This window comes from Drosophila ficusphila, unplaced genomic scaffold (assembly GCF_018152265.1).
Source record: "Drosophila ficusphila isolate 14025-0441.05 unplaced genomic scaffold, ASM1815226v1 contig_197, whole genome shotgun sequence".
Lineage (NCBI taxonomy): Eukaryota > Metazoa > Arthropoda > Insecta > Diptera > Drosophilidae > Drosophila > Drosophila ficusphila.
In genome coordinates this window covers 2,537,169-2,559,319 of record NW_025064091.1, presented here as the reverse complement: position 1 = coordinate 2,559,319, position 22,151 = coordinate 2,537,169, and the positions used below count along the sequence as shown (strand labels likewise).

The 22,151-nt window shown below is 42.1% G+C and overlaps 1 protein-coding gene across 1 annotated transcript; it reads left to right on the top strand.

Moving 5' to 3' along the window:
- Positions 1-14,769: 14,769 nt before the first annotated feature.
- Positions 14,770-21,373, top strand: LOC108102172 (protein disconnected). The gene is made up of 2 exons (XM_017206877.2): positions 14,770-15,193; positions 18,399-21,373. Exon 2 carries the CDS (start codon positions 18,492-18,494, stop codon positions 20,232-20,234), a length of 1,743 nt encoding a protein of 580 aa, XP_017062366.1. The 5' UTR covers positions 14,770-15,193; positions 18,399-18,491; the 3' UTR covers positions 20,235-21,373.
- Positions 21,374-22,151: the final 778 nt, after the last annotated feature.

Here is a 22,151-nt window from a genome sequence, read left to right as displayed (position 1 = left end):
GTATTCAAAAATAAAATTGTACATAGACTTTAAGTTGTTTGAGCAACTTGAAATACCGAACTTCAAATACCCTGGACGATATGTTAAAACAAAATGTTGTAAGAACTTAAAACGCATCTTTAAATTTCTTTTTAATTTTTATTAAGTTTAGCGCATTTACTGCCTCAATTGTATTTAATTTCCCAAATGGTTATGGCATTCAAAACCTAATGCTTTACCCACTATAAAAAATAACTATAATAAAAACCTTGGAAACTTAGAATTCTTTTTCTTTTATTTTTTAATGAACGATTTATATAACAATCCAATTCCAGGTGGCCTTCCGCCTATTCGATTCCCAAATTCATAAATGCAAAATCAAAAATCCTATGTATCGAGAAAGGGGGTGTTATGTTCCGAAAAAAGAGTGCCACCGCTCTATATACAGCGATAATCGCGTTATGTCGTTCTGCCTGCCAACTGGGACGAGCCCTTTTTCCCATTCCTTCGGGAGGAGAAGGGAATGCAATTAAATATATAGTATGTACGAATGCAGGGACTTATGTGAATTGAATCAACAAAACATCTCGGCCAGAGGGATGGGCTATACAAAATGAGGCAACATCCTGCCATGGGAGACATTTTGTGTACAAGAAGGGGGAAGGGGTGCAGGGGGGAGGGGCACTCGAGAATCAGAGCAAGGGTGAAGGGTGAAACTGAACAGTTTTATAATCTCTCTCGAGGATCCTCGCAATTCATCGCCGTGGATGTGGATGTGGCTGTCATCCTGCCGCGCTGTCACAACCATCGTCGTCATTATGAAAATCGGCCATTGCCAATCCATTTTGCCCGAATACGAAACGAAAAAAAAAAATAAACGATATGAAACGCGCACCCCACACCGCTTAAATAAACATTGGCTTGAGCTAAAAAATAAATGAAATGCTCGGGGATTCGGCAGCCGGAATGAGGATGAGGATGAGGATGAGGATGAGCAGGGGAGCAGGGAGATTTGTTTCTTTCCGCGCCATTCAAGCACACACCGATCACAATTGCGTCCGTCGTCATAAAGAGTCCTTATGTACGAAAAAAGGGCACTTATGTGAAACATTTTCCGAACTGATTCCCATCCAATGATCCCCGTACATTGCGGGGGTTACTCGCAATTCGAAAACTGGAAACTGAAAACTGAAAACGAGTCTTTTTGGCCACTCAACGCGACGTCATCTGTCGTGAACAGCTTTCAAAATGGCCAGGAAGCGAATCCTTCATCAATTAAATAAGCCTTTCTTATTTCCTCGCTGAATGGGTCTGAAAATTGCCTGAATGAAACACGGAACCTCTCAAAATCACCTACAAACTCTTTTAAGTCACCGCAACAGTTGGGAGATCGGAGAGATCGGTGAAAGGCATTGGGATATATAGTATAATATGCGTTGAAAAGTTTATGGAAATATGTATAAATAATTTCCCTTAAATTTGCTCTTAAGCTTAAACGCTTTATCAAAATATAATATTCTATCATATATTCTATATTATCTATATTCTATGATGCTTCTTTAGAGTTAAATGCAGCTTTTGGTATTGTAAATTAAAGAATGAATAATTTTTTATTAACAAATTAAAATTATATATATTTTTTTAGAGATTTCCATCTCCATTTATACAGTTGCTTAAATTAAGAGTAATTTGTTGGATTACCATTATCATTATTTTATTAAAACATGTAGAATATTGTTGGTTATCCTCTAAAATCAAATAATAATATATCCTATAATAGTTATCACTTATAACCATTAATTATTATTTAATTACCCCTTTTAATCACCTACACTTTGCAAGCATTTAAACGCCTTTTATACTGTCTTCCTCCCCGAACACTTTAGTGGCGAGTATCCAAAGCTAACTCCAAATTAAGGACACCACCAGCCACACAATTCCCCCCTGACCTGTGTCTCCATTGAAATGTCGTTGCCATTAGCCTTTGACCGCGAGGGGAAACGGCGGAGGGCAGAGGACATTGTGCGAGAGTGTGGCAGGACACGCTCTGTACAAATGTGTACGAGTATGTGTGTGGCCCCCAGTTTTCCCGGACACACATAGAGTATTTTTTTTCTAGTGGCGCAAACAAGCCGACTGGGGAACAACACAATTAAGTACCGCTTATAATGGATGTTCTCGTGTCAAAAGCCCATTTTTTGCGGACTGTTAACAGCTCGGATATACACAGATGTCGGCTCAAATTTATTTGTAAGCTTAATAAATGCGTATTTGTCAGAGGAGCGAAACGATGCGGGTGTTGCAGGTGAAAATGCTATCTTTATTTTAGTGTATCATTTGGGGCTGATAAAGCGTTGTCATTGTGGCAAAAATTGTGTAGGGCTTTAATATTTCATTTTATATTTAATTGATAATACTATTGATATATTAAAAACTTTGAAGTACATTGGAGATAAGTCGGAGTAAATACAATATGGAGAAGTAAATTTCCAAAACATATAATATAAAGTAAAAAAAGAGAGTAGGGAATATAGAGGGGATCTTTTTAATTTGTAACCCCGACTTAACTTCCCAATCCCCGCCGATTGGTTATTAAAATGTCGTCCGACCCTTTTAAAAGGGGTTAATTGGAAACAAATCCGACCCGTTTTTCTATAAACTCCTTAGGAGGCATTTTCCTTGGCCAGATCATTGATTCCCTTTTCTTTTTTTTGTTGCTTTGTGGCAAGTGCCTCGTCCTTTTCCGCAGCAGGACAACAGTGGGTCCCCCCAATTGTCCCAGTCCTTGGCAGTCATTTAGCCACTGTTCTGCGGTATTATTCGCTGTTACTTTTGTTGCCCTTGTTGCTGCGTTGTTAGCAGATTGCGATGCGATTGTTTTCAAAAATGAATAAAGATGGTGTTGGGCGATAGCCGCCGCCTGGTGACGGAAATGACGTGTATCCCTGTCTCCCCCTACCCCTCCCCCTCTCCTCGCCCATGGAAAACGGCCCCCCATTGGCATCTGGCCGCCAACCATCCAAAAGCCGTAAAAATTGCGGATTACAATCGCGGATTTCCATCGCACAATTGTTTATTATTGCTGCCCCATTTTTTCCCCCGCGGTGTGCTTTCAATGCCCTTTTTATTTTTCCGCTTGCCTTTTGAGCCACTTGGCGCTTTCCTCGCACCCCCTCCTCCCCCTCCTCCTCCTCCTCCTCCTTTTTTTTTTTTGGAATCTCCCCACAAGAAATTTTCCCCCCCACAATGACAGCCTAAAAATGACAAGGACAAAGACGTCGGCGGCTCAATTCTCACTGGTGTTTTGCTTGGTTTTGTTTCTTTTTTTTTTTTGGGGGGTTTTTTTTTTATGTCTGTTCCACACGAGAAAACATTTGTATTTGTAAGCGAAAGAAGCAAAAGAAACTCCTTGCTGGAGAATCCAGTCCGTTTGCGCTTTATTTGGTCTTGTTTGTTTGGCTTTTCCTCCCCAAGAATCTTAAATTTGCTAATTTGTGAACTTTTGTGTTCGCATTATAATTCGCTCCGCTCTGTGTTTTGTTTGGCATTGGGAATTGGATCCGCGTGTCCTTCTCAATCTCCCCAATCCCGGTTACATGGGCGTCTGCTCCCCCTCTTCCCCTCTTACCTCCCTCCCTCCCTCCCTCCTTCCTTTCTTTCTTTCTTCACTTTTTTTTTTTCATTCCTTCGACCTTCGTTCGTTTCGAGTAAATTAAGCGGCTCATTTTTTCGGGGGCCCCACTCAACACGATTCAATTTAAGTCGATAACATCTTAATTTGTATTAATAAATACTTGTTGGACTGCGCTCAAAGCCACCCACAGATTGTCTGATTTTCCTAATCTACAAAGTGCATTAGGGCAAGTCCATAAAAATTACATTACATTGCAAGATCTAGACTGTGCTCTATTTATTTATATATTACTATTTGGAATATTACTTTATTTTTTATAATTTTTCGGGAAATCCTTGCTCTTAATTGTAATTTATAATACATTTTCTATGAAAGAAAATGGAGATTTTTATTTTTGTAAAAATTGATTAAGTTAGGCATAGTATTTTTTATGATTTATGTATAAGTTAAGGCCTCACTTATTGTGCTTTCATTAAGTGATGAAGATATTTAAGGATTACTAATGCTATACCTAATATAAAATGTACTATTGCCAAATGGCAAGCGCCTTAAAAACTTTCGGCAAGAGCCCCAATTTGTGTGATCTGCCGTTTCGACTGCATATCCAAAAGATATCCAAAAAGGAGGCTGAAGGAACGGAGATGCCCCAACCAGGGTTCCATATTTTTTTTTTTTGTGCCAGCCCATAAACACGGCAACGAAACAGTCGGGGAGACGTGGAAGTGCGCATTAATTAAAATGTGAAACCTAATAAATTTAAATTACAACTTTCAATAAAAACTTTTTAACGCCCACCTTTCCGCTGAGACGAGCCCATTCAGCAGCTTCTATGATACTTCTGATTCAGGTCCTGAACAGCGGATGAAAAAGCGAAGGGAAAGGGGCAATCCAGCGGCAAGGAGGAACTTTCATGAGTAGAAATTATTTAATGAGCATGAAAATTGCAGGGCAGTCAAAACAACGCCAGCAACGCTCCCATTTTCATTTCATAATATTTCCTTTTTTGTATGTTCCCTTTACATATATATATATATATATTTTTTTTTTTTTTGGCAGTTCAACCCCAAAAAGGCTGAAGGAAAACATAGCGCGACAAATAGATAACCTCAGGTAAAAATTAATAAACATCCTTCCGTCCGCGGGTCCATCAGTCCGTTGGTTTTGCAGCTACTTCGTCGTCGTCGTCGTTGGTTTTTTGGTCCTTGGTCCTTAGTTGGCGGAGTGAAACTGGCAAACTGCCGCGGGAGGCCAAAGACAATATCTGGAGCGGGGTAAACCGAAGGAAAACAAAGGAACTCTGAACTCTGGAACTCGGAACTCGGGGAAACGGAGCCCGGAATCCAAAAACGGATGGCGATGAATGTTTCAGCGGGGGCAAAAAAGCCCAAAGGGGCGGGGGAGGAAAGCCCGTTGTTTTTCTTGTAATCAAAAGCGTTTTCATTGTTTAACAATTAAATTGCTGGAAAAGGCATCATTAGCAGTCGTAAGTCGCGAAGATGGCAAAAAGGAGCAGGCGGCATCGAAAGGAGCATCAGCGACACATCCAGAAAGCCTCCTTTGCCAAGGACTCCTCTCCGCCGAAGAACAAAGCAGCGAAGCCAGTAAACGAGGACACAGCTCGAATACCCCACGGTAATGGGTCGCAGTTGTCCAATTAATACAGCGAAACAAAATTAATCAGTCGGGTTACCATACCGTACTCGTATTTTGGCCATTTAGAGCCACACACTTGACCGCATTCACTTGAGATTAACCAACTTTAAATTAACCAATAATTGGTTTTGTAGTTTTCAGTTCTCAAAACTATGTAGCTACAACTGAAAGTTTGTTGTTGATAAGTGAGAATAAAAAAATTATGGCTTTGCAAAGTGTGATTAATAGGAAAAACATTTTAAAAAAATATTTATAAAATAAATATTTTAAAGGAAAAAAAGCTAGCTTAATGGGCATAATCAATTATTTTGTATCCCTACAAAAATCAATGATAAAATCTAAGCAGGGTGTTTTTCCTCGATATGGAATAAATGCCAAAAACTTTAATTATCTCCAATTTAAACATATTTTATATGAAGGAAAAGTTCCTAAATCTCAGTGTAACAAAAGTAGAGGCCCGAGCAAAGTTCACTTTCCGGCAGACAGAAGCAAAAGTTGAATCACCAAGCGAGACAGCAAACGTAGTGTAGTGGGTGGTGGGTGGTGGGTGGTGGGAGGTTGTTGGTCTAAGCCCCCAGAATTCGGATGAGTTTGGGTTGTCTCTACGCATTACAGAGGAATCAATTTCGAGGGGGCTGGGGAAATTATGAAGAAGCTGCGTTACCGCTTACCGTTCACCGTTCACCGTTTGCCGATTGCCGCCAGCGACGACCTTCCAGGCTAAACTTTTGTGCAAACAGTTGTTTAAATATCCAGCAAACACGAAAGGGTTAAATTCATAATATGGCCAAATTAGATACAGGCGGTGGCAACAGCCGTAGAATAACATAATAGAATAGAATAGAATAGAATGGAAGGCGGCAGCACAACCCTTTCGCTTCTGGCTCACTCCTTAATTTTTCTGCTGCTTATGAATTCCCAAAAGGAAATTTTCCCCGAGTTCGGTTACAAAATTGTTATAATTTTTCTTGTCGACTGAGAAAAGCCGGGCGAAAGCGGAAGTGAGCGGTGCGGTGGTCCCGGTGCCCCGGAACAACCGTCTGTTGCCTCATTTAAATTAGCCTTGTTGTCCCCATCTTTAGGTGGAAATTGTCGTGCCAGTCAAAATTTAACTTCCGACTTCCGACTGCTCCGTTCCATGCTCCCTGCTCCATGACCCCGCATCTCCGAACGCAATCTAATTTCATTACGCCTCCCTTGTCCCCGGGCCACTTTGCCCATCTTCATCGAGCAGTAAAAGCTACCATAATGAGCCCCTTCTATTATGCATTTTACCTCAAGAACCAAGAGTTGGTAGCTGCTAGTTGGTAGTTGGTAGTTGGAAACTGGTAACTGGTAACTGGAAACCGGGGAACTTGGTGCCAAGAAGCTTAAATACTGTGGTTAATATGCACTCACTCGAGCGCCGAAGTAAGTCATTGTGCTAGCGATAGTTTAACAAAAGGTTCTCGCTCATTCCTGGCTCATCCGTCTTTAATTTCTGATGCTATTATTCAATCAATGCAACTCAAATTCAAATCAGTTTACTTATCTTGTACATTGATAAGTAATAAATAAGCTCACAATTTGGAAAAATTGTACACTTTCAATCGAAGCATCTACTTTATTAAAAGTTTTAGTTATTCCACTAGCTAGGGGTTTATAAATACCTACTTTTTTATGGTTTTTCAGAGCTATAATACCTTCTGTAAGTACACTTTTCCAAAACTGCGAAAAAGTTCAAATACTGATTAGGAAATAAAAAGTTTACCAACATTTTCAGCTCTGCTGCAAGATATAATATATTTTTTATTAAAGCATCTAAAATTTATAAATTTGAAGCTCAGTTTTGGAAATAGAGAAGTCATACTTCATTGTAAAAACGGATCCAAAGAAACCACTAATTTTTCAAGTGTACAGCCTTTGGCAACCCATTTGTGTCGCTTGTATTGTACACATCTCCCAGTCCCCCACTCCAAGGACACTGGGCACACAATGGAGAGTCCTGTGACTGGGCAGAAATAAAAAAAAAAAAAAAAAAAAGGAGAGTGATTTGATGATGCATTCCATTTGTGTTCCACCACTTCAGTTCACTCCCTTGGATTTTTCGTTCAACTTGCGGTCTCTCTGGGCATTATACCACTGCATCCGCATTTCGCGGTGCATAATTAAAAACTGTAAACCACACAAATAATCCCCAGATAGTAGAGACGAGTGGTCGAGTGGCCCCAGCAGATCCCAGGACAGGGTACATCCCGTCCAAGCCAACGAGGACGAACGGGGTGGCTGTTCCTGCGCTCTATTCCCATCGCATGGTGGATAGGATATGGTATATGGGTGTATAGTATATGGTATCTCATCAGAGTCCATCATTAGGGCTTAAAAACTTGTTTCCTGAATCACTGTGTGTGTCGTACATACATAATACATTGATGTGCCCGCGAGGGTGCAACCTCTAATGTCCTTTAATAGTTTGTGCCGACCTACGAGCAATTACTAAACCTATCCTCGAATTCACAAGCACACCAACACACACACACACACACACACACACTGGGAAACACACAGGGAGAAGCGAAAACAGGGAATAGAAAATCTGCGGAAAACCTACCCCAAAAAATGCATAATTATTGCTTGATGTGAGGTCTCGCACACCAACACACATTTCCACGCTCGCCTATTGAGTATGGGTGTGGCTTGTCGGCATCTGTGTGCGTCGAAAGCGAATAAAACTCCTGCCTGATATCAAATATAACCCCGAAAGGATTCAAGCTGTTGAGATTTTTCAAAAGGTTCAATTTCATTGTCGAAAATATTCATTCAAAATGGCAACGCTATCGGTTTTCGGCAAAAGTCGAGGGTTAAAATATAAAATATATTATGATGTTGAGATACCATTAGGAAAATCAAATAACATTTATTTCAGCAGACCTACGATCAGAATAATTTTGTAGTTATTCAATAGATTATTCTAAAAGCAACAGCAATCCCTAATTAAAATATGGAATATAAGTATAGAATGTAATTTTGCTATTTAGCAGTGAAATTTACTTGATCTACTTTTAAATAAAATATATAATTTTGAAACTATATAGATATATTATATTTAGAACAGATAACTTTGTTGCCAAGCTAAATAGGGAATCTAATAATTCCCCTCTTCTTTTGCTTTCAATTAAGATTGCTGAAACAGCTATAGTTTACTAATAATTAGATGATTAGGCAGACTTACATGGAAGATATCGATGACTCCCATATGGATTACTGGACAGGGTCATCTTCCATCTGGAATATTTTAGACCAGCCAGCAGGATTCTGGACATTTGGATGTGGGTGGGCCAGGATCGATTGCTAATCCCATGGAATATTCTAGGGATGCACTGGATGCATTGTGCAATAGCGGAAATGCGATCGAACGGCCATTTTTATCAACGGATAATCTCCGTCAAACATCTGCAAAGAAATATGGGAAATCATAATATTTCAGCCGAGTCAAAGAACAGATGAGATTCGATCCCATCTCAGGCTGCACAAAGAAATGCCAAAAAAAAAAAAAAAAAAATCGAGGAGCGATGTACCCAAGGAACCTCCTTTGTTGCCCTCCTTTCATTGTACTTGAGTATCTGTTGTAATTATGGCATAATTGATGCGCATTGTTTGCTCAATCATTTTGGTCAGATAGATGACATACATTAACCATCTTGGTTCTACGGCCATAATCGTCTGCTCACTCCCACCGAAGAATACTTTTTAATTTCGTTTTTATATCAAATGGTAACAAAATAGTTTTTCACATAGAAATATAAATTTCCCTTCAAAGAGAAAAATTTTGATAGATCAGTATGACTAAATATTTAACATTTTTGTAATTATTTGTTATTTATTAAAGGAAGATTTGGGTATTTGAAAAAATATTGCCTGATTATTAATAAATTAGCCAATATTAATAAAAACATATTGCATGAAAAACAATTGCCTGATTATAAATAAATAAGTTTGAAGTAGTAAAACTTTTTCATGAAAAACAAATAATTTTGATATTAATATTTTTCCCCATTTAGTGACTTTTCATATTGATTTGTGGAATATTAAACTGCTTAAAAACCCACTGTTTCGGTGATTCCCTGCTGGAAGGAAAGCGCCCTTTGCTGGTGCAATGCTTCCTGACATTCTGAATTGGTAAATATTCAGACGGGCGATTCATTAATGTCGATGCAGGCAAATGCGAGCGGGGACAAGGCGACGAGGTGGTGCAATTATCGCACAAGCTCTTCGACAATTCCTCAATGAATACGTGAAATCCGCGCGGGATGGCACATAATGGTGGTGAATCGGTGGCAGTGGCAGTGGCAGTGGCGGTGTCTCTCTCCTCGGGCCCATGGATATTGCACAATTGCAAATCCAGGTAGACAACGGCGGGCAACTGTGATACGGGGAACTCATAAAGGACACGGGTCGGGCGAGTAGTTTCCATTGTGGGTACTCCCTTGCCGGCGGTTGCCATGAATATGGTACATTATGTGCCCAATAATTAAGTGAAAGGGTTACAATGCCTTCATGAGAACTCCGCTAACCGGGTGATAAAATTGTGCTCGCTAAAAAGGGTTTCGCCTCGCTTCCAACATGTCCGCGTCCGCACAAAATTTCATAATGGCCGATCATAAAAATCCTGGCAGAGCGTATAGCGTATTTTCAGGTATGCCAGGATGCAGGACAGTCGGGAAGGACTTGGTTCAATGACAGTGCCGCCAGCGATGGGAAGGTCGATTAGCAGCGAGCTCGCAAATAAATAAATAAATGCGGCAACGGTCACCCACGAGTCCATAATGAATTGACATAAAATGCACACGACCTCCGTAAAAACAAAAGTACAAAACACATTCAGCAAATTGTGTTAATTCGTATTAGCTTTTCCAAAGGAGATTCAGGTTGAAAATAAAAAAAACATACATTTATAATAATAATTGGAACTGTTCAAATAGATTTCATTATCTATTATTTAAAAAATATAAATACGCAATTGTTAGTACTCCATCAACTAAAATGGTTTCCACATTTAAAATTTCAAATATTTTCAAACATTAATTATCCTCGATGGATATAAAAAATGAAGCCACTATATTACTCCAGGGTTCTCCCAAAAAACCAAGCATAATTATATTAAACTGCGTGAGGTTGATTCGTTTCGAGAATCCCTCACTCGACCAAACCCCATTTCGAGGTATATTCCCATATTCCCAGCTCCCTACGGTAACGCACTATAACTCACTATAACTCACTATAACCTACTGTAACTGATGAACAGTTGCTTGAGTATTGTCGGATAAATCGGGTGAAACTAATGAGCTGTCCTTTTGGCTTTTGTTTTTTTATTTTTTTCTTCTTTGGGAGGAGCTTGGGGGCGTGGATGAGTGCGGGAAGAGCGGGAAGATCGGAAGACCAAACTGATCTGGAAAGAAATGTAATTAAATGTGAGATGTTGTGACGCCTTTGTTTGAACTGAAGAGGACTGAACTGTGTGCACTGAAAACCCGACGAGAACTTCCCATGGCCTTTGCCTTTTGGCCATTCCCGGCTTAAGGTTGGGGTTCACCGTTCGGATTCAGGTTCAGGTTGATATTTAAGTTGAGATATATAGTGGTCCGGTGCTCAGGGCTCGGAGTCCAAATCGAAATCGAAATCGATGCAGGGTCGGGAAATTATTAATGGATTTTTAATATCATTTGTGTCGGCGTAAATCGTATTTAAAGAAATCAGTGGAGAGAGACGCGAGCGAAACAACAAAATGTGAAACGATTTATTGACCTGAAGTCAAGTACAGCCAGATGAGGAATACCATATATCTCTCTCGCATATAGTCGTTGGATCTTTGTAATCCACAGGGCCTCCACTTGATGTTCTTTTGGCCTTTTGCTGAGCTGAGAACTGAGAATGAGAATCTGAGAATCAGAGAACCTGGACGACAAAGTGTGAAAAATGATTGATCGATTTCGTCTCGGCTCTCGGACCTCGATTACGTTTCGATTTCGGTTCGTGCACAAAGGGTGCCGTGCCGTTCGATGCCTTTCGATGCCGTTCGATGTCGTTCGATGCCGTTCGATGCCGTGCCGTGTTAATAAAGAACTTTGTGTGTCTGAAAACTATGGATGGGACTTTGCTTTCGCCGAGAGTGACAGAGAGGCAGGCTCCTCTGTCTCTGGATCGGATTCTGTGAAAACTTCGATTTGATTCCAGCAGAGCGGCGGCGACAGCAACGACAATCGACATAATAAGATAGCAATTATTTATCAGATCTGGACGGACGGACCGGCAGGCCAGGCCAAATGGAACGAGAGAAACGAGCGTTTCTTTGATTAATGAAAGCATTTCGCTACACAATAGAAGAGAAAGGAAAGCGAAAGTGTTGACTAGGCACTGGCCAACAACAGGGGGCGACATCGAGATGACCCCAAAGAGCAATCGAAGGACAGCAGGGGAGACACTTCCATTCGTCCCAAAAACACCGATTGACTTTTCACCTCCGAACCCTGAGATCAGAAATCACAATCACAAATCACAAATCACAAATCCAAAATCTCCATCAATCAATAACGCAAGGCAACTTGCGGCGCCGAATTGAAAAGTGACACTCAGCACTGGGGGATTATGAAGGCACATTAACATTATCAGATATGATTTTCGAATCAACGAGCTAAGGTTCTGAGTTTTAAAACCTTTTTGTCCAATTTAACACAAAAGAAGGTGACAAAATATTATTTATATGCCGCATTTGGGAATACTTCTTTCTTTAATACATTAATGGGTAGTTTTTACTGGACTTAAATAAGAAAATAAACAAAAATGAAGGTACAAATTTCTATATTCCTTAAAAATATTATGCATTATTATTTTTTAATAATTTTTCAATGAATTGTGTCTTTTAAAAAATACACGTACACATAAATGAAATTCAAAACAACCAGGAACATAAAAATGTAATTGCCAGTGACAGTGATTGACCGAAAACGTAACTCTTTTTTAAAGGAGAGAATGGGGCTATTACGCAACTTTGGCCATGGCACTGCGATACCCCCAACGGATTTTGATGGCGTACAAGGCTGTGATAATTAAGTGTTATATTTTTATTTGCTTTTTCAGGGCTCAAAAGCTATTTTTAGCGGATTTGTTCAGTTTGTATCAAGCAGAAAGATTATGGTGTACTTCTTTGGTACCGATGTTCAGGTCTATTCTGAATTTAAACACACAAACAATTTATTGTGAAAAATCTTCGATTGAGGAACAGCTGAAATTTGTTCAGTTTTTGGAAAAGAACTGTTATTTTATTTATTGGACCGTGCTTGCAGGAATTCTATGCTTTTTTCTGCTTGTTTTCAGATATGTAAAAGTTATTTTAATCATGATTTTATAATTTCGCTTTTAAAAGTAAAAAAAATAAGATTCATTTTATTTAAGAATATCTTTCAAAACAGTTCGTTGTTTCGAATGTCAGGAATATCCTAAAAATTTCTTACTGGACTTCATACAACTTAAAGAGTATTTAAGTAAACTCGAACAAGGATGCTCCAATTGTAAATGCTTACATCCATTAAGCCGTATCAGTTTCCAAATACTATTTAAGCTTTTAAATTTTAAAATAAATATTTAATTCTGGAATCTTAAATTTCGAATATATTTCCTTAAGGAACGTCGCAACAAACCCTAAATTGTGCAGTACAGACTACTCTAAAGGAATTTGCCTGAGTCTGTTAGGCATTATCTTGCGGTGGAGCAACTGGACATTACATTTTTGTAATTAATGCAAATAGAAATTGTACAAGGCTTTTGTTTCGCTTTAAGGACTTCCCTTCGCCGTTGGGTGTGGATAAATTGATGTTCCCCTGTGTGTGTATCTTTATGTGGGACATTCCAACGTCTGGCAAATATATAATGTCTGAGTGTGGGTGGGAATAATTTTAATTCGGCAATGAAAAGGACAATGGAACGACAAGGAGCTGTACATAGGCACACAGGCCACATAAGACACACAAACAGTGTCTGTGTACGATTTACATAAGCAAAGTGTTTTTTGGGTGGGAAAGGGGAGGTGGGGTTGGGGCGGCAAAGAGAGCGCGGGGGGATTGAAGAGGAAGAAGCAGCGACGCTTCTTTGTCACCAGTGCTCGAATTCCATTGGTGCTGTGTGGCGACAGGGAAAAAAAATCGAAGCGAATCGCCCCCATTGCCAAAGTGTCACCCATACACACCCACACACAGAGACACGACACGACACCCACACAAACACACAGACACACGGACAGCGCGCAATCGCAAAACAAAGAGAGCCGCTCGCAGCGGCCATTCGCTTGAGCGAGACAAGGACGGACACAGAGCACACAGCAGTGGACAAGACATCAAATGACAAAAATTTAAAAGAACCCGGAGAAAAGCCAAGACAAAAAGTGACGTCGCAGCAGCGACAAATTACGTATACGTTACTGTGTGGCCATTGCCATTTCACTCTCTCGCCGAACTCGTTTCTCTCTCTGTCACACCAGTGCACTTAAAGCTCACTCACACTTGCGGACCGACCAAACTCACACCAACAAACCTAGGAGAGACCGAGCTGCGTTCTCTTTGGCTGGCGGCAGTGCGTGATAGAGTGTGTGTGTGTGGTCAGTGCGGCACACAACTACACGTGTCGCATGTGTCAACCCAACGAAACGGTTTCGTCCACTCAGACGACAGTGTGCGACTGAGAGACCAACAGCCGCGCCAGAGGTGGCACTGCTCGCTCGCATGGCTTGGGTTCCCCTCTCTCTTTTGACCGAGAGAGCGATGACGAGGTAAGAGAGCGGTAGCCTACTCTTGGCCACGACTGCTTTGCCGACTGTGCGAGCGAGATAGCCTGTAGTGCGGGCGGACCTCTCACTCGCACTTGTGGAGAGCCTAATGACCCATCGACGACAATGTGACGAAGGCCAATTCCAATAGCGCGCTCTCTCACACTCTTCCAGGTGCCAGAGAGAGAGAGAGTGAGAGAGAGAGAGGGAGAGAGCGAGTAAGTGTCACCCACCCCGCGTGCGTGTGTGTGTCGGTGTGCGTGTCCGTGTGTCGCCGCATTTGTCGCTTGCTCTGCCACTGTCGCAGCCGGCGTCGCAGTCGCTATCGTTCGGGTTTAGTCCCTTAACGTTCGGGTGGTTCTCTCGGCTCTCTTGGATTATCGTTATAACCGTTTGAGCAAACGTTGTCCAACGTAAAGTATCTGTTAGCCAGCTTGAAGAAAGCTCCTTTAGCGGACGAAAAATACTGTCAAATTGTTTGGGTTCAGGTCCAGTCCTTAAACACTTATTGTCATATGACAGGTAATTTTAAGCCACATTCACCGCACAAGGGTTAGACAACACACTCTATTGCTGTTTCTCTTGCACTTATTGGAAAACACCTTTTCACTCACACACATTGCAGTGGCTGTTAAGGGACTGACGGACCCGACGAGACCACTACTCCATACTTATTCTACCATGGGTGAAACGACGGGTGAAACGACAAATCGACAATCAGTGTCACCCACGACATTCGAAGAAGTGGATCTCTGCTGTCCCTGCTCTCCGCATCCGCATCTTCGTATTCGCATTCGCATATTCGCATCCGCATATCCGCGTCCACTTCTCTCTGCCGCGCTCGTATGTCTTTGCATGTGTGTGTGCGTGTGCGTCGCGCCAAGTGAAACGACTAACTTTTTTAATATTCGAGCAAAATGCAACGAAAATAAGTGCACGAGCATGAAAACAACAAAAATCCACTCAACAACGACAGTGAATTCCAGCAACTGAATTTAAGAACTTTAATGCAGAAACCTTTTTTTGAATGGCAAAACCTGTGACAAAGTGAATAGTTATCGAAAACAAACACCAGCTACGAAACCAAATTACAACTCAACAGCCGAAACTTGCTGCTAATTTAGCAAAAGGTATGTATTGTTGCTGAAAATATTGATTTGCCGTCGGCAGTGCAAACACTGAGTTTTTATTTAAGTGTGGCGGTCAGAAAAGAGATGAAAATATTATAAGATCAATTGGATATTTCTATTTAAAAAGAAAAAGAAGCAAAACGATACTTATTTAAATAGATGCAAGGATCGAAATAATATCAATAGTTTGTTGTTTGCTGCTGATCTATATATGTAAGATCAACCTTAGAATATTGTGATTGTTTATTCTCGAAGTTGGAGAACGTAATAGCACAAATGTAACATAGATCTGTATGCGATTATGTTCAAAATACAGTGACTTATTTTCAATAAATTTAGATTTATGTTGGCATTCTGCTTGTTTGCTTTTGGTGTTATAAACAAATTCACCTAACATTCGGTTGGGCAATCATTGATTTTCGTATTTCATTTAGCTTTATAGCACACAAAAACATAGTTGTAAAATAATTTTGATTAGTTCCAAGGGCCACACATGTTTCGCCCAACTCGTGTTGGCCAAAAAATTGAACAAATGTCAAACTGGTGGCTTGTCAATCCAATGTTCGCACTCCTATCAACTTTTTTCTATTTTCTTCGTTATACGAAAAAATGTCGGGTCTTCGGAGAAACGCCAAATGTCAAAGTTGTAATTAAGATTTTTGTCTGCGGCTTTCGAGCTCTGTTTCTCGTCGCCGAGGTCCGTCCATCGGGGTTGTCATCTTTGGACCATCGGTCCACCTAACGGCCCCCTTTCCCCCCTGCGAACTACTGCTTATTATAATGTACTACTATTAACAGCAACTACAACAGCAATTATAGCCGCCGGATTGCTCACATCTCGGCATCTTCCATCTTCCATTTACCATCACCCATCGCCCATCACCCATCGCCCATCTACCGGGCTGCCAGCTTCCAGCTCTCCGAATTCTTCGGTCTTGTCTTGTCTTGGGGACTTTCAACATTTTGCTGCTGCTGCTGCTGCTGCTGCTGTTGATGCTGCTACCACTGCCACTGCCGATAATCAAAAAAACGTTTCGTCCAAGCCATCAAAACTTGTGATTGGTTTTCCGCCCCGCGTTCCCCCCTGCACCCTCGGTGGCTTAAGACATTTTAAGTGTTTGACAAAAATAATTACCCATGTACATGCATACTCACCTCGATCTGTCCAGCGAGTGCACTGCGCGAAAAACGAGGTAATCCTGCTGGAATGCTGCGGAATGTGGTGCACGTGTTTTCAAGGAAATCCAAGCTGTTTGTTGTTCAAATCTGCAAATTAAAAATAGAAAAAGGTACTTTTAATAAACTTGAAGTTAGTTGAGTTTGTTACATCAATCAAGAAATCCTAAAGTTGAATTTACAAGTTTTATAAATTAAATTCATAGATATATCATAGATAGTTATCAAGAATTCTAGTTGTATCAGAACTCATTATTTGGACATCAGCAAAGAAAAAGTGAAGAGAAGCTGGAATACAAACCCATTTTTTATGGCAGGCAGAACCCGATCGTTTCGAGTACTTGGCAATTGAGTTTAGAGTTTTTTTTGCGTTTTTTTTGAGTTTTTTTGAGTGTACATACACTCATTTTAATGCTATTGTTGTCATCGTTACTAATGAGCCCCATAAAAAGCGACCATCTCCTGGCTTTCTGCATTTGTATCCGAGTATCTGTGAGCCATAGTCGTCGTATGTGGTTTTGGCTTTTGGTGTTGGTTTCTTGGCCTGGCTTCTTCTTTTTTTAGCTGGCATTGGGCAAGTCGGGAGTGTGTTCGACTTTTGAGATCGAATCCAGATAGCCAGCCACGACATCGCACACACGATCGTCATCATCTCACCGCAGCCCCAACAATTGTCCCCAGTTTTGTGACGCCCCTGGGTTCGGTCTTTTTCGTTTGGTTTTTTTTCGCTTTTTCTACGTCGATTGCTGCTCACAATTACGGTAGCGAACGGAGCCCACAATAATAATAAAAAAAACTACAAAAAATAAAACAAAAAAGAGACAAAGCAGCAGAGAAAAGGCTAGCTCTTTGGTTTGGCTTTAAGTTTAGCGACTGATCGGATCCAAAGTCGAAGTCCGGCACTGATCGCCGCATGTTGTCGTCGCCGTCGACGTTGTCAGAGGCGATTTTAATGGCCACAAGAACCGAAAAAGCTGTAAAAGATTTCGCTCAAGTAAATGAGCCAATGTGCACTTACACGAGTACAGGTCGGCTTGGCTAAGTCGTAATGCTGTAAGGCAAACAGAAATATAGCTGCAATTTAAAACATATCGAAATTAAACAGGGTTTTCCCGAGTAGGGAATAAAAGTTTCACTTGCATATCCTTTTGATGTTATTCAAAAACAAAAAACGCCGATGATCTAATAATATTTTTCCATATATGTGTGCATATAAATTCAGCTTAAAATGTACAATTTGCTATTTGAGTGAGGCGTAAGTGCATCTTAATGATAGTCTACTGTTTTATTTGCTGACATAAAAGATTTGCCGACGCGAGTGTCACCGCTACATGTTTGAGTATTTTTCACACATGTATAGGTGTGTCTTACCAATAAATCTGACTGGATTTGCACAAAGTTGGCCAAGCTCCTTGGGAGCTTTCACTTGGGAATTTGGCAATACACTTGAGATATTTGCTTTAGAGCGCTTTTCAATAAAACAGATTAATGTTTCTCGGCGTGGCTGTGGTGTCATACATTTTCCCAATAAATATTTCAAAATACATATAGATTTTTTTTGCTTTTCGCAAGATAAATGACAAAGTAATCTTTGTTGTAATCCCCTGATTAATTGAGCACCCCGTATGGGGGGAGTTTGTCCCCTTGAACTATTCGACCGTTTCTCCCGACTTTTTGCCACTCTAATTGCGCATTGAAAGCGGGATGACCAATGTCCCAAAGTCCCCAAGTCAATGTCCACAGCGGCATGTCAAGTTTGCCCTGCTGACTCCGGGCGATAAGGTTGATTTTGATTCCAAATAGTTGCACAATCGACTGAGTTGACTTGACTTGCGTTGCGTTGCGTTGAGTTAAGTCCCATTCCCAGTCACTCCAGTCGGTGCAGCCACCCTGGCATTTAGCAATGGCAATAGCAATAGCAATAGTTTTTTTCGATTAGGACTGACCGAGCCAACCGATTCAATGACTTCCTGATTGACACACCCTGATTGACACTTCTAACGATACGTTCGCCTTTCTTTCCCCGCAGGCATCAAATCAGAGGAACCCAAGGAATCCGAGAATCCGAGAATCCGAGAACGGAGGAAAAACCCACACCGAAACACACACACACACACACACCATGGAGCACATAATGAATCCGTTCATGTCACCGGCTTATCTGCTGGGCCATGGCCCACATTCGCACCAGCACTTGTCCCACGGACCTTCCCACCCACAGACCGCCGCCTCGCCGGCCAGCTCACCCGGCGGATCCAGTGGCTCCGGCTCCGGCTCCGGCTCCGGATCTGGTTCAGGATCCGGTTCGGTTACCAACTCCTCGCTGAAGCAACGCCGCTGGGGCTCGCCGCCCATCAACCTGGCGGGCCAGTTCATCAATCCGGCAACGGGAAAGAAGCGCGTCCAGTGCTCCATCTGCTTCAAGACCTTCTGCGACAAGGGAGCCCTCAAGATCCACTTCTCCGCCGTCCACTTGCGGGAGATGCACAAGTGCACCGTCGAGGGATGCAACATGGTCTTCAGTTCGCGGCGCTCGAGGAATCGCCATAGCGCCAATCCGAATCCGAAGCTCCATTCGCCGCATATTCGCCGCAAGATTTCGCCGCACGACGGACGGACGGCGCAGCAGTTTCCGGTTTTCTCGCCCGGCACCGCTGCCGTTGCCGCCGCAGCCGCCGGCCGACTTCCGGTCGCCTTTCCCGGACTCTTGCCGCCGCCGCCACCGCACCACGGCCATCATCCGTACGTGATGTTCGGCGGACAGGCGGGTCTGCACAGTTTGGGTCTGCTCTCCGCCGGCTGCCAGGACAACGAGGCCGAGGCGGATCACGAACAGGACGCCGATCCCGAGGACGAGGCGGACTTCGTCTACGTGGACATGCAGGCCAACAGCTCCAGTCCGGCGGCTTCTTCCAATGAGGATCAGGAGGAGCACGAACAGGATCGTGACCCCGAGCGGGACGAGGAGATGCACTGCAGTCTAAGCATGGCGAGCAGCAATAGTCTGGATGAGGAGCGGAACGTGGATCAGCCGCTGGACTTCAGCCTGCACAAGCGACGCAAGTCGGAGCAGGAAAGGCAGGAAAGGCAGGAGGAGGAGCAGCAGGAGGATCTGGATCGCGACTCCCTGAGGGGGCAGGAGCACGAACAGGAACTCGATTCCGATAAGGAACCCGAACCGGAAACGGAGCGTGAAAAGCGCTCGCCCAGCGATGCCTTCTCCATGGACCAGTTGCTCGGCAAAAGGAGGCGACACGATAGCACCACCACCTCCAGTTCCGCCTGCTCCAATGCCACAATGGCAATGGTTGCCCCCTCCTCCTCCTCAACCTCCTCTTCTTCTTCTTCGCCACCGACCATCCTGCCACCTGCCAGCATCAAAATGGAACTCGATCCGGAGAACGAGAGCCCATCCTCCTTCTTGACCAGCCGGCGGCAAATGCTGCCACTGCCCGTTCTGGATCTGGAGGAGCGGCATCATCTGCGCCTGCTGCAAACCCAAATGTTTGCCGCCGCCGCCGCTGCGGCTGCCAGTCAACCGGCGGCACCGCCGAGCGGCGGCGCCTTCCTGCCCGCCGGTTCGCCCGTCGATCTGGCCAAGGACTCGCCGCCGATGTGGAGCCTCCTCTCCGAAATGTACCGCTCCATGCTGCTGAAAACGCAGCACCATCAGCAGCACCTGCAGATGCAGCAGCACCACCAGGAGCCGCATCCCCTCAACCACCACCTGAACCTCCATCATCTCCACCATCATCATCAGGAGCAGCACCACCTGAACCATCACCACCATTTGGGACACCAGCACCACCAGCAGCAGCCGCAGCAACAATCGCCGGCGGCCACCAATGCACCGATTTCGGTCTAGATTCGAGATTCGGGATGCTAGTTGTCTAGATTTCTAGATTGCCAGAGTTAAGATCACAGATTCTAAATTGCTAGATCTTCAGTTTATGGATTTTAGTTACTAGATTTTAGATTCTAGATTCTAGATTCTAGATTCTAGATTCTAGATTCTAGATTCTAGATAAACTGATTTTTGGATTCTAGATTCTGAACTCTAGATAGATTGAGTGGTTTTTAAATCCTACATTCTAGATATCTAGATTGCCAGTTTGCCAGCTGTTTTCCTTAGTCAAATTTTTGTTTATAAATATTTTTTTTTGTGCGTATTTTAAGGATACGTTTTGGGTGTTCGGGGGTGTTCGTCTGGTTGGCTGGCTGTTCAGCTTTTTTTTGTCGGTGGGGTCGTGCCAAAAGCTTGACCATTAAATGGCTGGCACTCCTCCTCAGGCGCGCACCCCGCCCGGCCACGCCCACCACGCCCCCAATCCCGCCTACCAGTCTGTAAACTGGAATTGCTCCAAAACTAAGCTTTTTCTGCTCGTACGTGTGTTATATGGATTTTTTTTTTGAAAACCTATATATATATATAAAAAATAATGTATAATGTATACCGTAGTGCGACATCTAATTGTATAGTATTCAATCCGTTCCTCAGTGTGCGAGTGTGTGTGTATGAAAGGATGTGTGCTTGTGTGTGTGCATGGGATCCAGAAATGCGGATCCAAAAAAAAAAAAATAAAGTCTGTCATCTGAAGAGCGGGCTGGGCAGTGCAGAATCGGGGAACGGGTTCAGTTTTTTTCCCTGCCCCACCCCCAAAAAATCGGTGTACAACGAAGTATTGATATTTATAAACGAAATCTATATTATGAATGCATATATTAAATAGTTTTAAGACAATTTTTTTCGTAGCCAATAAATAATTGTATTGTATAACTGAATGTACTAACGGCAAGCTAATTCTATTGAAAAACATATCCCGTGTGTTAAAGAAAGAAAACCCATCCCTAAAAAAAAACAGAAATCCATCGTTGGGTGAACGAAAAATGTTATTGCTCTCACAAACAAACGAAAATTCCTCCCGACGATTGTGTACTGTATTACAACAAGATTTTAAGTTTTTATTAACAATAAACAACGGCAAAATTGACGAAAACATGTAATCAAAGATTTGTTTTTTATTGGTGCTCCGGGCGGATACGTACTTTTCATGTTTCAGTACAATAAGTGCAAAGGAAATAAATTGTACTTTATGTGGAAATAATGTGAGTCATTGGCTTTGTAAATATTTACCTGGAATAGCTACATTATTTGTTTTGTTTATCCATCAGAAATTATACAAATATTTTTAAAAATGTGTCCTTGTTAAGGTTGTTGTTGAATAGCACTTAAAATTTGAACATTCTTTCTGTTTTGTATCGATGCTGGCATCCATTTTTCTGGTCTTCGGAATTTGTTTAAAACTATTTCTACAGCGTAAATACTAAACGTATAAAAAATGAATATTAAAAATACATTTTTACTCCTGCAGGTAGGCAACATTTTCTAAAACAGAATTTCGAATGTTTTATAATGTATATAAAATTTCATACGAAAAAAAATCAGAATTCTTATATTAAAAACTATTTTGTTTAGGGGAACAAACTGATTTTTATTGAGCATTTGAGGGCCTTTGAACGCCGATCTGATTTGCTATAAAATCAGTGCTTTCTGTGCGAACTCCATTATTGTATTATTATTGGGGGGTCGCAACCCGCAAGCCTTTCTCCCCAACACGAATCGCACATGGATATTTGCTTGTCTCGACGGACCCAGATTCAAATGTGTATAATATTGGTCTGATGAGATCTATAATGGGAAACGCCCTCGAAATTGTGTCTCCCTCCCGCTTGCGCATTTGGGTATTGGTATTGGTTTCGGTATTGGTATTGGTAAACCGAC

What these genes read in the sequence shown, in the direction of transcription:
- LOC108102172 (XM_017206877.2), top strand. Translation starts at nt 18,492, where the DNA reads ATGGAGCACATAATGAATCCGTTCATGTCACCGGCTTATCTGCTGGGC.